The sequence below is a fragment of the Equus przewalskii genome, chromosome 24, assembly GCF_037783145.1.
Source record: "Equus przewalskii isolate Varuska chromosome 24, EquPr2, whole genome shotgun sequence".
Taxonomy (NCBI): Eukaryota; Metazoa; Chordata; class Mammalia; order Perissodactyla; family Equidae; genus Equus; species Equus przewalskii.
Genome location: NC_091854.1, coordinates 7,144,482 through 7,157,636, shown reverse-complemented (window position 1 = coordinate 7,157,636; position 13,155 = coordinate 7,144,482). Strand labels below are relative to the sequence as shown.

The 13,155-nt window shown below is 43.2% G+C and overlaps 1 protein-coding gene across 4 annotated transcripts in view; it reads right to left on the bottom strand.

Annotated features, from left to right (window-relative positions):
* DIPK1A (divergent protein kinase domain 1A) overlaps nucleotides 1-9,396 on the bottom strand; it is a 102,408-nt gene extending 93,012 nt beyond the window's left edge. The window contains exon 1 of one of the 4 annotated variants that reach the window (XM_070592642.1): nucleotides 8,970-9,396. Coding sequence is in view for 3 of the 4 variants with exons in the window: in XM_070592640.1 (XP_070448741.1) it covers nucleotides 8,517-8,583 (67 nt within the window). In the remaining variant the exon portion in view is untranslated. Of the gene's footprint in view, nucleotides 1-8,516; nucleotides 8,677-8,969 lie in introns of those variants that run through there. The other 3 variants (XM_070592641.1, XM_070592643.1, XM_070592640.1) reach the window with 3 other exon arrangements.
* Between the last annotated feature and the right edge of the window lie 3,759 nt (nucleotides 9,397-13,155).

Below are 13,155 nucleotides of genomic sequence, written 5' to 3'. Positions count from 1 at the left end.
TGCTTCAAATGTGTTCTATCGAATCTCATTTTCTCGACCCTTAAGGTAACTTTGGACAGAGTTCATACATTTGCAGACATACTCAATTATTATTATGAAATCCAGTCTAATTTATTTTCCCCAAAACTTTTACTTTGAAAGTGTTTAAATCTACAGAAAACTTAAAAAAACAGTACAAAGAATACCCTGGTACCTTATACCTATATTCATCATTTGTTGACATTGTCCTACATTTGCTTGCTTTCTTACTCTCTTTAAATGTACATAAATCTCTCTCCCTCTCCCTCTTTCTCCTTCTCTGTATCAGTGCTTCTTAACTGGGAACAATTTTGCCTCCCAGAGGCAAATTTGTCCTCCCAGAGGACATCTGGCAGTGTCTGGAGATATTTTTGATAGTCACTACTGGAGGGTGCCACTGGCATTTAGTGGGTAGAGGCCAGGGATGCTGCTAAACTTCCTACAACGCAGGGCCCCATACAAGAAGGAATTCTCCGCCCAAAACATCAATAGTGCTGAGGTTAAGAAACCTTGCTCTCTCTTTATATATGTATATAAAAACATATTTTCCTGAACTATTTTTAAAAAATTATAGACATTATACTTTTTACCCTAAATATTTCAGTTTATATCTTCTAAAAAGGACATTTACCTATATAACACAATTTAACATTGATACAATAATGCTATCCAATAGAAAACTCATTTTCAAATTTCGCCATTATTCCAAAAAAATTCTATCACAATTTTTTTAAATTCAGAATTCAATCAAGGGAACACAGGTTGGCATGATAATCAATATTTTAAATTTAAAATAAATAAGAAGTTCTAATTTTCAAGCAATGCAGGGTGGGGAGTAAAATTTGTGGTCCTAGCTCTAAGATCTATTAGTCTGTGACTCTGACACTGTATGTCTGAAACAGATGTAGTAATCCATTCAGAAAGGCATTAGTGCATTATAAATCTCTCTTGCAAGAATATCCTCAAACATCATTACTCTGTTCTTAGATAAGAAGGAGGAACTCTGTTTATAACAACTCATAGCCCTGTTGAATAAACACCAATCTGTTTATTCAATCAACCCAGGATAACATCTCTTGACAATAAGTCAAGAAGGAACTTTCTCCAAAGAATGGCCAACAAGCACATGAAAAGATGTGCAATATCACTAATCATCATGGAAACGCAAATCAAATCCACAATGAGATAGCACCTCACACCTGTTAGGATGGTCACTACCAAAAAACCCAGAAAATAACAAATGCTGGTGAGGATGTGGAGATAGTGGAACCTTTGTGCATTGTTGGTGGGAACGTAAAATGGTACAGCTGCTATGGAACAGCATGGAGGTTACTCAAAAAATTAAAAATGGAATTACCCTATAATCCAGCAATCCCATTTCTGGATATCTATCTATCTATCTATCTATCTATCTATACATACATAAAAGAACTAAAAGTAGGTTCTCAGAGAGATATTAGCACTCTCACGTTCACTGCAGCATTATTCACAATAGCAAAGAAATGGAAGCAACCTAAATGTCCACTGAATGAAGAATAAAGAAAATGTGATATACATATGCACTGGAATGTTACTAGGCCTTGAAAAAAATCCTGTCATTTGTAACAACATGGATGAAACTGGAGGGCATTATGCTAAGTGAAATAAGACCAACAGAGAAAGATAAAGACTGCATGGTAACACTTATAAGTGGAATCTTAACAAAAAGTCAAACTTATAGAAACAGAGAGTAGAAAAACAGTTGCCAGGGCTGGAGGGTGGGGGGAATAGGGAGAGAGAATTCTGATATATGCTAGCTACAACATGGATGAACCTTGAAGACATCATGTTAAGTTAAATAAGCCAGTCATAAAAACAAATACTGAATGAGTCTATATGAGGTATCCTAAAGAAGTCAAACTCAGAAACAGAGATGTATAAAATGTATATATACAGAAATGTATATGGGGAGCTGTTCAATAGCAGAGAATTTCAGTTTTGCAAGATGAAAAAGTTTTAGAGAGATCTGTTGCCAACAGTGTGCACAGAGTTAACACTACTGTTCTGTACACTTAAAGATGGTTAACACGGTGAATTTTTTGTTACGTGTTTTTGGCCACAATAAAAAAACAAAACCAAAGAAAAAAAAAACATAACCACAATACCATGATCAAACCGAAAAAGATAATTATTTAATTTCATGAAATACTCAGTCAACAACAAGAACAAAAAAGTACTTATTTCCAAAGAAAAATTTACCCACTAATATTTTGGGTTTTTAAAACATGTTCACATTACAATATCCTGGTTTTTCTAAACCCATATACTTTGTAGATTAAGAGGTTTTAAAGGAAAACTATTTGTAAAATATTTGAATGTCTAGAAACAGATGTTAAAAATGTTAAGAGATTTATCTTTTCAATCTGACAATGTAAAAAGATGATATTTAACAGAATGGTATAGTATTGTTTTTAAAAGCAACTTTAAGAAATGAAAACATTAAAATGTACCTAACTGTTAAAAAAAGGAAACTTCTACAGAGAATACAAAACAACATTATAATCCATCAAGATGAAAAACTGGGGCTCTGGGAAGATGACAATGAAGAAACATTTTTACCGCACGCACGCTTCAGCCTGAAAGTGTGGTGAGGATGAAATGTGCCCGAGAACTCACCATTTCTTTGTTTCTAACTGGGGTAGAAAAGCAACTAATGGTAACATCAAATGGCTGCATTATAATTCTATGCTTGAATGTAAGACATTATGGGATGCATATACTCTCTGTTTATGCACCAGTCTGGAGATAAGCATGTGCTCTCTCTATATGCATCTCTCTGTATAGGCATAGTTCTGGAGATTTAGTTTCAGGCAAAAGCAAAACTTAGCTCTGAAGAGCAGGTCTAATAAAGCTGATGAGACTCAACCACACACTCCCTCTATAGCCTTTGGGGAATAGGGAACTACCACCTACTCTAATTATCCTTAGATTTATCTGGATAATCCTGGAGGCTGAAAATGGGCAAAAAGCCATATTACTCTTACTACAGTATTTGTCAACATTGTCACTATTACCAGTTAATCTGTATCAGTAACCCTATCTGGCACTAAATCCCACAAAATATCCACATTGAGTCATAAAGAACTAAACCATCTACAGCAGCCATGTTTGAAAAAATAGTACAAATACAAGCCCAAGAGCCAGGTATCAGAAATGTTACACAAGTGCTAACACTCTAATTAGAACATGCCACCTATCCATTCATTCATGACAGTCCTACTGAACACATACTGAAACTGCTGGAGTAGTCATTTTTAAGAGGACGCCTCAAGAGATTTAAAACTGATGCAATCTAAAGGGCTTGAAAACCTTCAGAAGCACTCAAGTATCTCAGACTTCAGAACTGTGCTAGCTTTTTTATGCAAAAAGGCATGCAGGTAGAAAGACTGGAATGGAAAATGTGTATAACCTAACTCTAGAGAATTACCCTAAATTGTCTTAACTTTCATTCTTCAGGACTTAACGACAGTGAGAAGGAAGAAGCTATTTTAAACTAAAACCAAAGAATTACAGGGCTGCTGTGTTATCAGTCCCACTCAGACTATGAGTAAATCCTAAACTAAGTAGATTCTAATTTGTAGAAAATACACTGCTAAAAACAGACGAATACAGGTGTCATTCTGAGTTACCACACCCAGCAAGCTACAAGTAGTATCACCATAACGGTGTGTGGAAGGAAAACACTGCCTAAAAGTGGTCTAAACTGGTTAAAACACCCACAGTTTCTGATCTCAGAGACAGGATTCTACTCTGTTCAATGTGCCACAACATTTAGCCAATCCAGGAAGTACTCTTCTCAACAAAATAGCTGGAGAGGATGGAGCTGTAAGTTAGCGTGCTCCAGGGAGGATGCCTTGCCATGAGAAACTTGTTGCTCAGGTAAATGCTTGTTGGCTCTCTATTTCAGGCAGGTCACAAGCCCCCCTGGCTGACAGAGAGGCTGCACAGGCAAACAGCGTGCCTGTACCACATCTCTGGAAAAAGTATTCTCCGTTCCAAAAAGCTGGCATTGATAGAATCTGCAACAAGGGGCAGAGAGAAGGACCGCATCAATGGGATAAACTCAGTTCCTTTATCTTTTTGTAGTTTTATCGAGATATAATTCATATACCATACAATTTATTCATTTAAAGTATACAATTCAGTGGTTCTTAGTATATTCACAGCTGTGTAATCATCACCAGCATCAATTTTGAACATTTCTATTACCCAAAAAGAAACCTCATACCCATTTCCTCCCAATTCTCCCAGCCCTAGGCAACAACTAATCTATTTTCTATCTTTATAGATTTGCCTATTCTGGACACTTCATATCAATGGAACCATACAATATGTGGTCTTTTGTGACTGGCTTCTTTCATATATTTAATGTTTTCATGGTACATCCATGTTAAAGTATGTATCAGTTCTTCATTCCCCTTTACTGCTGAATAATATTCTATTATATGGATATACCACATCAGTTTTTTTCTTCACAAGCAATAGAATCTCTTATGCTATATAAACAAAACTATAAACAGTGATTAGGCCCCCACAATAGCCCATAAATGCCTATTTAATCCATATTATAGCTGAAAATATATCAATTGCATAATACTACAGTTCTCTAAAGCATCATCAATTATGTCAGTGATATCTGGATTAATGAAAACACTAGGAATGGAGCTCCTTTCTAATTGTCCACTGCTTAAAATTTTTTCCCTGTATGTCATAGGAAGAAGAGGAACTTGCAAGCCCTACGGCCTGAACACCTTAAGGTATAACTGCTTTTTGACCCCACCCAGTTGAAGACAAACAGCAAAACTGCAAGTCTACAAAGCTGGTCTCTGCAACTTCCCTCTCTTCTCACTGGGCCTTCTATCTCTCCCCACCATCTCTGCAATCCAGTTCCTTCTGTACTCTTCACCCGTTCCCCCACCCCCAAACAAATCAGATCTTTTACACCTGCTCACTAATTAAGCCTCATTCTAAATTAATAATACATTTACACGAAAATCTTACTTAAACTAGACATTTATTTTCTAAAACATTCTCCCAAAACGTGAAATGAAAATTAGTTTCCCGTGAATGAAGAATTCTCAGCATGGACAAACTGATAAGGGGAGAGTTTTTTGTTTTGTTTTTGCCGAGAGACCCTCTCAAATCACAGTAGGCCCGCTCCGTGGCGAATCGGATTTAGTCAGCCCTCTCAGGGTAATGCATATCTAGGAGGAGGGTGGGGAAAAACTAAGGAACTGTTATTAATTTTGTTAGGCGTGATGGTATTGTGATTATGTCTAAAAATATCCCTATCTCTTAGAAATGCATACTGAGATACTTGGATAAAATGATGCAATATCTGAGATACTGCTACAAAATACTTTAGTTGGAAGGAGGACATGGGGGAGGGAAAAATGAAACAAAATACTGACAATTATTGAGGGCAGGTGATAGGTACATGAGAGCTCATTATCCTCTCCGTTTTAGCCAGCATAAAAACTTCCATAGTAACACAGCTTTAAAAGAGAGAGAGAGATACTGTTGTCTTCCTGTCAGGCAGTCTTTTGCTCTTTCCCTTTTCCTTCATAGCACTTGCTGTTTGATGACTGTTTGTCTCCCTGACTAGACTTTAAGCTCCATGAGGACCACAAAGGTGTTTGCTCAGCTCCCCTAGAATCCCCACCACCTCACATAGCTTCTGGCACGTGACAGGCATCCAACAAATATTTACTAAGTCAATGACTGAGTTAACAAAATAAGTCATATCATGCACCTATGTCAATAAATATTCAATAAATAAAAGGGATGGTAGAAAGTCAGGAAACTTAAGTTGAAGGAATTCAACATATTTATATGTATTTACCATTTAAGTTCACATGCTTTTCTCCTGAAAATGTAGTAAAAGTGTCGCAAAACAGATTTAACTTCATCCAGTTTATCCTCACTACATTCATGTGATTACTCAGCAAAGAACTACAATCTCCACTTTATGATATGGAAACGATGGAACCAAAAAGTTACATAACTTTTTCATAATAAATCAGATGCACAAATGAACAAAATTCAGCTCCTCTCTCAAGCTCACGCTGTTCCTAAAGGAACATCATTTTATTCTCAAGAAAAATAAAACAATAAACATTAAAAAGGAAAAGGAATACTGTATATATTAATTCAATCCTCAGTGGCTGAGAAACTGAGTAGCTGTATAACAGTGTCAGTTGAAAATATTTTCTTTTGACTTTGCCCAAAACAGTTTCAAGATTGAAGCACCTAGTGGTGGAGGAAATGTACAATGCAGAAGGTGAGGCATTTAGGCAATAGGGAATAGAAGAAGGTATGACATTTGAGTAATTTGAAGGCCTTTTTTTTTTAAACAGGTTAAATTGAAACAGTATGGTGAAGAACAACTAACAAGAAAATTCATAAAGAGAATAAATACTAATAATAAGACAATGTTTAAAACACCAGTCCTGTTTTAAATTTACCTCAATTTAACACTAAAATCAATAAAGTTTCTATTTAATCATTATTTTTTATAGGAATAGCCTACTAAAATATCACTATGCCCCAAAATCCTTCTGAAATGCTAAAATTTGAGTTTACCTTAATTTGGTGATAATGATGTGCACATTCAAAAAGGCAGAAATATCAAATGTTTGCCGTTAGTGGACGCATAACTATCTGCAAAACTAATCTTAACTCAGTCTAAAAGTTCTTGCGCTACGGTGCCAAAAATCATCACAGCCACATCCAAGGAGAATATTTAGAGTCAAACAAATTAAAGTCTAAAATAAAGCCTGCCACAAAATCTAAAAAATTAAAAATAAATAGCTAGACAGTGTTAGCAAACACAACAACAACAACAACAAAAACAACAAACATTTAGGGGCCAGCTGGGGCGTAGTGGCTAAGTTCACACACGCTGGCAGCCCTGGGTTCACTGTTTGGATCCTGGATGCTGACCTACACACAGCTCCTCAAATCAGGCTGTGGCGGTGTTGTATATACAAAATAGAGGAAGACTGACACACGTATTAGCTCAGGGACAATCTTCCTCAAGCAAAAAAAGGAAGATGGGCAACGAAGTTAGCTCAGGGACAATCTGCCTCACACACACACCACACAAATTTAAAATATCTCAATAAACTTATTTTGGTAATAGAGCCTGGAAATGTACCTTTTTGCTCAGTAAAGGGTTACAAGAAATACCTGGCCTGGGCTGAATTCTAGACTGGGTTGCTCTACTATTACTCAAGGCACAATTACTAGGGGTGGAGCTGCTGCAAAGACTCAGGGCGCTTAGTTTTACTCCCACACCCTTCGTATCATGAGTTGTCAAACCATGCTTCTAATTTGCAGTACATAACCCTGCAACGTAATGATTTACACATGCAATTTCCAAACAAAAATATAACATTTACTTGCCCCATGATAGTTTCTTCTCAACTTTTAAATAATTTATAAAAGCACCAGCTGCGCATGAATTCCCATCCCCAAACATTCTATCGATACCTTTAAGCCTTTTAAAGTAAGGGGTAAAGGAATACTGTCCTCTGAATGCAGACTACACTGCTCTGACCCACGCGAGGCAGTGATTTGTAGTTGTTTTTCCATCGAGGTGATGGATTTGCGCTCAGCTACTCACGATGTCTACTAGGTCCCCCTGGTGACCAACAGAACATGAACGCAGTAGCAGGGTTCGAAGACACAGACTGGCAGGGACACAGAGGGTGGAACGGGAAATCGTGAAAAATTAACACGCGAACGGTACACACGACATGATTGAGAATTACGTTTGCATTGCCGGGGTGTGTGCCATCGGCATCAGACACTGTCCCCTTTCCTTTTAAAAAGCAAACACCCGTCCTCCTCGCTGGGGCTTCCGAGCCTCACCTCCCATTTAAATCACGGGTGTGATAGAAAGACCCGATCAAGGGGCTCAGGACGAGGCACACGCCGCTTCTCGGGGGTTGGTCTGGGGATACACAGATGTGACAAATGGCCATAATTTTCTAAAATATGGAGGAATGACACACCACCTTTCCTACCACCGACTGAAGACCCAGGACAGAGTCGAGAATAGCCGACCTGCGGGGCCGACCGCGGAGCGGGGGGAGGAGAGCACTGGACCAGGGAGAAGACGGGGCACGTCCCGAGCCCAGGCTGCCGAGCCCCGTCTGGTAGGGGAGGAGAGTGGCGCCCAGGTCACGTCTCCGGGCTCTCGGGATGCTAGGGGCGCGCGGGCGAGCAGGGGCGGGGGGACGCGGGGCCCCGCGCCGGGCCGGCGGGGCGCGAGAGGCGCCGGGGCAGCGGCGGGGGGCGCGGGCAGCGCGGCCGTGGGGGCCGGGAAGGGCGCGCCGCCAGGTGCCGGACGGCAGGGGGCAGCGGGGTTCGGGCGGGCGCCGGCCCAGGGCGGGCGGGAGGAGCGGGCGAGTCCCGCGCGGCGAGGGAGGGCGCACAGGGGCTCGCGGCCGGCCTACCTGGAGGTAACAGGGTTTCCTCAGCCAGGCTCCCGGACAGAGACTCCTCGCCATGGTGATCACACATCGCCCCGCCGCGCCGCAGTCAGAGGCGGACCCGAGCGCCGGCGACCCGGCTCCCCGCCTTCCCCAGCCTCCCCGCCCCCAGCCCGGCCGGGCCCGCCCACTCCTCCGCCCCCGCCTCGGCGCGCGCCGCGCTCCCCCCGGTCCCGCGGCGGTGACGGCGGCCGGCGGCCCGAGGCCCGGCCTCCCGGTCCGCTCTCCCGGCCGCCGCGGCTGTCAGCGCCGCAGCAGCCGACTCCGCCATAAAGGGGAGTCGCGCCTCGCCTCGGCCGACACAAATCCAACGGCGCCTTGCGCTTAAAGGGGAGGCGTGCGGAGGCGGGAGGAGGCGTCGCGGAAGCCGGGGTGTCGCTCGCTCCGGGCGGGGTGGGACGGGCAGGGCGCGCTGACCTCTCGCCGCGCCGACCTGGGCGCCCATTCCCGGCTCCTGCTCCCCGCCGCGCTCCCCGCAACGCTGATGCTCCCTCTGGACTCTGCTCCTTCAGTCTGGCCGCGTCTGTGCGGGTTGCGTGGAAATCCAAGGGGAGCTCGAGGCTCCTTCCCCGGGGACGGGCTCCTGCTCCGTCGAGCACTGTGGCGGGTGCGACCCGGGAGGGCGCGTGTGCCGCAGCCCGAGACGCCTAAGGCGGCGTCCCGCGAGGACTGGGCTCTGCGCCCGCGGCCGGGCGAGCGCGGACAGGGCTCCTCTCGGCTGGACTCCGGGGGTCCCCAAATCCTGCTCGCCTCTAACGCCCTTAAACTTTTTAAAAAATGTATTTTTTAAAAAGTCTGACTCTTTTTTGGTTCGCATTGTTTTCAAACAGCTTCAGAGATTTCCTGGCTCCACGTCGGAACCCTGATTCGAAAGAAAAAAAAAATTACTGAATTAAATACAGTGCTGAAGACAGGAGACCTGGGACGTGGCATAACCACTCAGTTAAGGCTACATAACGCAGGGTGTGGTGTCTTTCTTTTGACAGTGAAGCCCAAATAAGGGAAAAAAGAGCCACCCTAATAGGGGAACAGCTGGTGAGCCCAGTGACTTGTAACGGAGGAAGATGCGTTTTTGCGCCTTTTTACCCCACGTACCACCTTTGCACCTGATGCCGACAAAGTTTAGGTAGCCATTTAGAACTCATTCAGGCCTCTTGCTCTGACAAGTGGTTTCTCCAAACATTTGCTCACTCTCACCGTGATTTTTACCTAAGCCTTGTTCTGGTGCTTTCCGTTCGTGAAGCGTTACCTTCCTGTCCGCCCCTTGCCCAGCCCACGCACAGACACAGATTTTAAACTTAGGTGGTATTTTATTGCTGATAGATAAACCCATTTTTCATTGATTTTCCAGTTCATTCATCCAATAAGTAAGTGTTAATTGAGCACCCAGACATTGTTCTAGTTGATTGAGTTATATACATGAACAAAATAGACAAAAATCCCGGTACTTGTGGATATTACATATTGGGGGTAGGGGCAAGAGGCAATAAATAATAAATATAACAAGAAAATCAAATAGGATGATGAACTGATAAGGGATATAAAAAAACCAGAAGAGATGAGGAAGACCACAGGCAGAGCAGATTTGAAGAGAAAGAGCAGGAGTTCAGTCTTGGACATGTTACATTTGAGAAATCTATTAGAAACTCAAGTGGAGATCTTGAACAGGCAGTTGCATATACTAGTCTGGGGTTAAGGAGAGTGGCCCAAGCCAGAGAGGTATGAGAGAGATCAGCATTTAGATGATATTTAAACCTAGGAGATTAGACAAGATCCCCATTGGAATGAGTGTACATAGAAGAGAACCAAGGATGAAGCCTTGTAACTTCAAGGCTAGAGAAGTGGATGAGCCAGCAAAGGAGACTGAGAAAGGGACAGCCGGTGAAGCAGGTGAACCAGGAGTGAGGTGCCTGGAAGCCAAGTGAAGACAGTATATCAGGGGCGAGTGAGTGCTTGCCTGTGAGCGAGGACTGAGAGTTGACTGTTGGGTTTACTACCATGGAGGCCATTGGTAACACTTCAGTAGAGCAACAGGGGACGAACTTGATTGGAGTGGATTTCAGAAAAAGTGAGAGGAGAGGAATTGGAGCTGGCTAACATAGACAATTTTTTGAGAAGTTCTCCTATAAAGAGGACCCCAAAAATGGACCATTAACTGGTGGTGGAAGTGGAATCAAAAATAGGTTGACATAAAAATTGGGAGAAAAAAAATTTTTTATTAGAATGATCTGGAAGAGAAAGAAAAATTAATGTAAGAGCAAGAAGAGAGAATTGCTGGAGTGGTATCCTTGAGAGAGTTTGGAATGTAGCACACAAGTGAAGGGATCATCTGTACGCAGGAGCACGGACTATTCTATGGAAAGAGGTAGGCAGGTGGGTAGGAGTGGTGCTGGGTAACTGTGGAAGTCCTCTTCTTATTTTTTCAATTTTCTCAGAGACAAAGGAAGTAATGGTCATTAGCAAAGAGGAGGTGCAGAAGACTAATAGAGGTCTGAGGAGAGTAGAGAAGGTGTGAAATAGTCACCTAGAAGAATGGAAAGACGAATGGACTAGGGGGAAAAGATCATATGTTTGCTGGGTGCCATAAAGGACCCACTTGAGTTCGTGGTCATGAGTTTGTGACTGTGCTTTTTTCCTCTGGAAATAATTAGCTGCCAGGATGTAGACTCAGAGTAGGCTTAGAATTCTATTTCATCAGGTTTCACCCAGATGAGAGAGAGAGAGAGAGGAGCAGGAAGTTGAGGATGTAAGTAAGGGCGTGATTATGATTCACCATGGAGTTTAGGATGGAGGAAGAGTGGATATGGTGAGATTAAGGACAGAGAAAAGGTAGTAAGATCAGTGAATTGCGAGTCCTTGTGGGATTGAGGGACTGTAGGAGTCAGAAAACAAGAGGGAATTATCAGAAAGATAGGCGGTGTATAATAAAGAGTCTGGCTTCATTTTTTATGTTTGCTGACAGCTTTCAAGCCCCACCACTCCTCTTTTCCCTGTACCCCACATCTGGGAAAACTAATAAGAAAGCCCAGGTGGGGGCCTGCCTGGTGGCCCAGCGGTTAAGTTCACACGTTCCGCTTCTCGGCGGCCTGGGGTTCGCCGGTTCGGATCCCAGGTACAGACATGGCACTGCTTGGAAAGCTGTGCTGTGGTGGGCATCCCACATATAAAGTAGAGGAAGATGGGCACGGATGTTAGCTCAGGGTCAGTCTTCCTCAGCAAAAAGAGGAGGACTGGCAGCAGATGTTAGCTCAGGGCTAATCTGCCTTCAAAAAAAAAAAAAAAAAAAAAAGCCCAGGTGTTCTCTCCTTTGGTGCCATTGGGAAATTCAAACCATGCAAGACCCAGCCAATGTGAAGGAAGCTTCACCCTGGTCCCACTCTCCAACCACCATAAAAGCCTAAGACAGTCTCCTTTCTCTGGTCCCTTAAGCCATATTCCTATCAGCTTAGGAGCCTGCCCTGCTCTCCCTAGGAAGCTTCTTTTTTTTTTTTTTTTTTTTTTTTTTGGAGGAAGATTAGCCCTCAGCTAACTACTGCCAGTCCTCCTCTTTTTGCTGAGGAAGCCTGGCTCTGAGCTAACATCCGTGCCCATCTTCCTCTAGTTTATACGTGGGACGCCTACCACAGCATGGCTGCCAAGCAGTGCCATGTCCGCACCCGGGATCCGAACCAGCGAACCCCGGGCCGCCGAGAAGCGGAACGTGCGAACTTAACCGCTGCGCCACCGGGCCGGCCCCCTAGGAAGCTTCTTTATGTGAGTAATAAATCTTTCCATATTCTCTTGGTACATGTGTGGCATCATCACTCTCAACATCCAAACCAAATTTGATGTGGAGGAATCCAAGAGACTTCTGCATTGACCAAAACAATAAGAGAATTAGAGTGGGATGCATGAAAATAAGATTATGTAGAAGTGATAAAATCTAGGGTAGAATGTGACAGTGAATGGCTGAGGGCTGTGGAATGCAGTATCACTGGAAGAGAGTCAAGGAGAGAGCGTCATAAGGATTATCTATGTGCGTATTGAAAACAACAAGATGTAGGACAGGAGAGGTGCTAGAGAGGATGCCAGTAGCCAAAAGCTAAAATCCTTGAGAAATAAGGTGGAGTGATCCATGAGTGAGTAGGTGACTACTGCAATGAGGAGAGTGACAACATCAGAGGCCATGAGTTAAAAAAACAAATACTGGGCAGGAGGAGAAGAGAGGAAAGAGAGAATAGCTTGAAAGAAGCAATGAAGAGCAAGGAGGATCCCTCTCGCACCTCCAAGCTCAGTGGTAGGAGGCTCTGGGAAGGCATCCAGAGGAACAAAAGCATCCAAAGGGAGTGGGCCAGGTTTGCTTTAGAACAAGAAGGTAAAGGAAACATTCAGAAAAGAGATTGAGGATATGGAGGAGTTTGCTGATGATGGATTATGAATTCCAGAGGACACAGTGGAAGTGCCTCAGAAACTGGGGAGTGGAAGGAAAAGGGTTCAAAATAGGTGACGTGAAGAGCCTTGAGTGGGAGATGGAAGGTGACCCGGGAGTCTGGGATTTCTCATAGTAAGGGATATAAACAGGGATAACAAAGCCAAGGGTTCACCCAGATGAGAAGAAGTGATG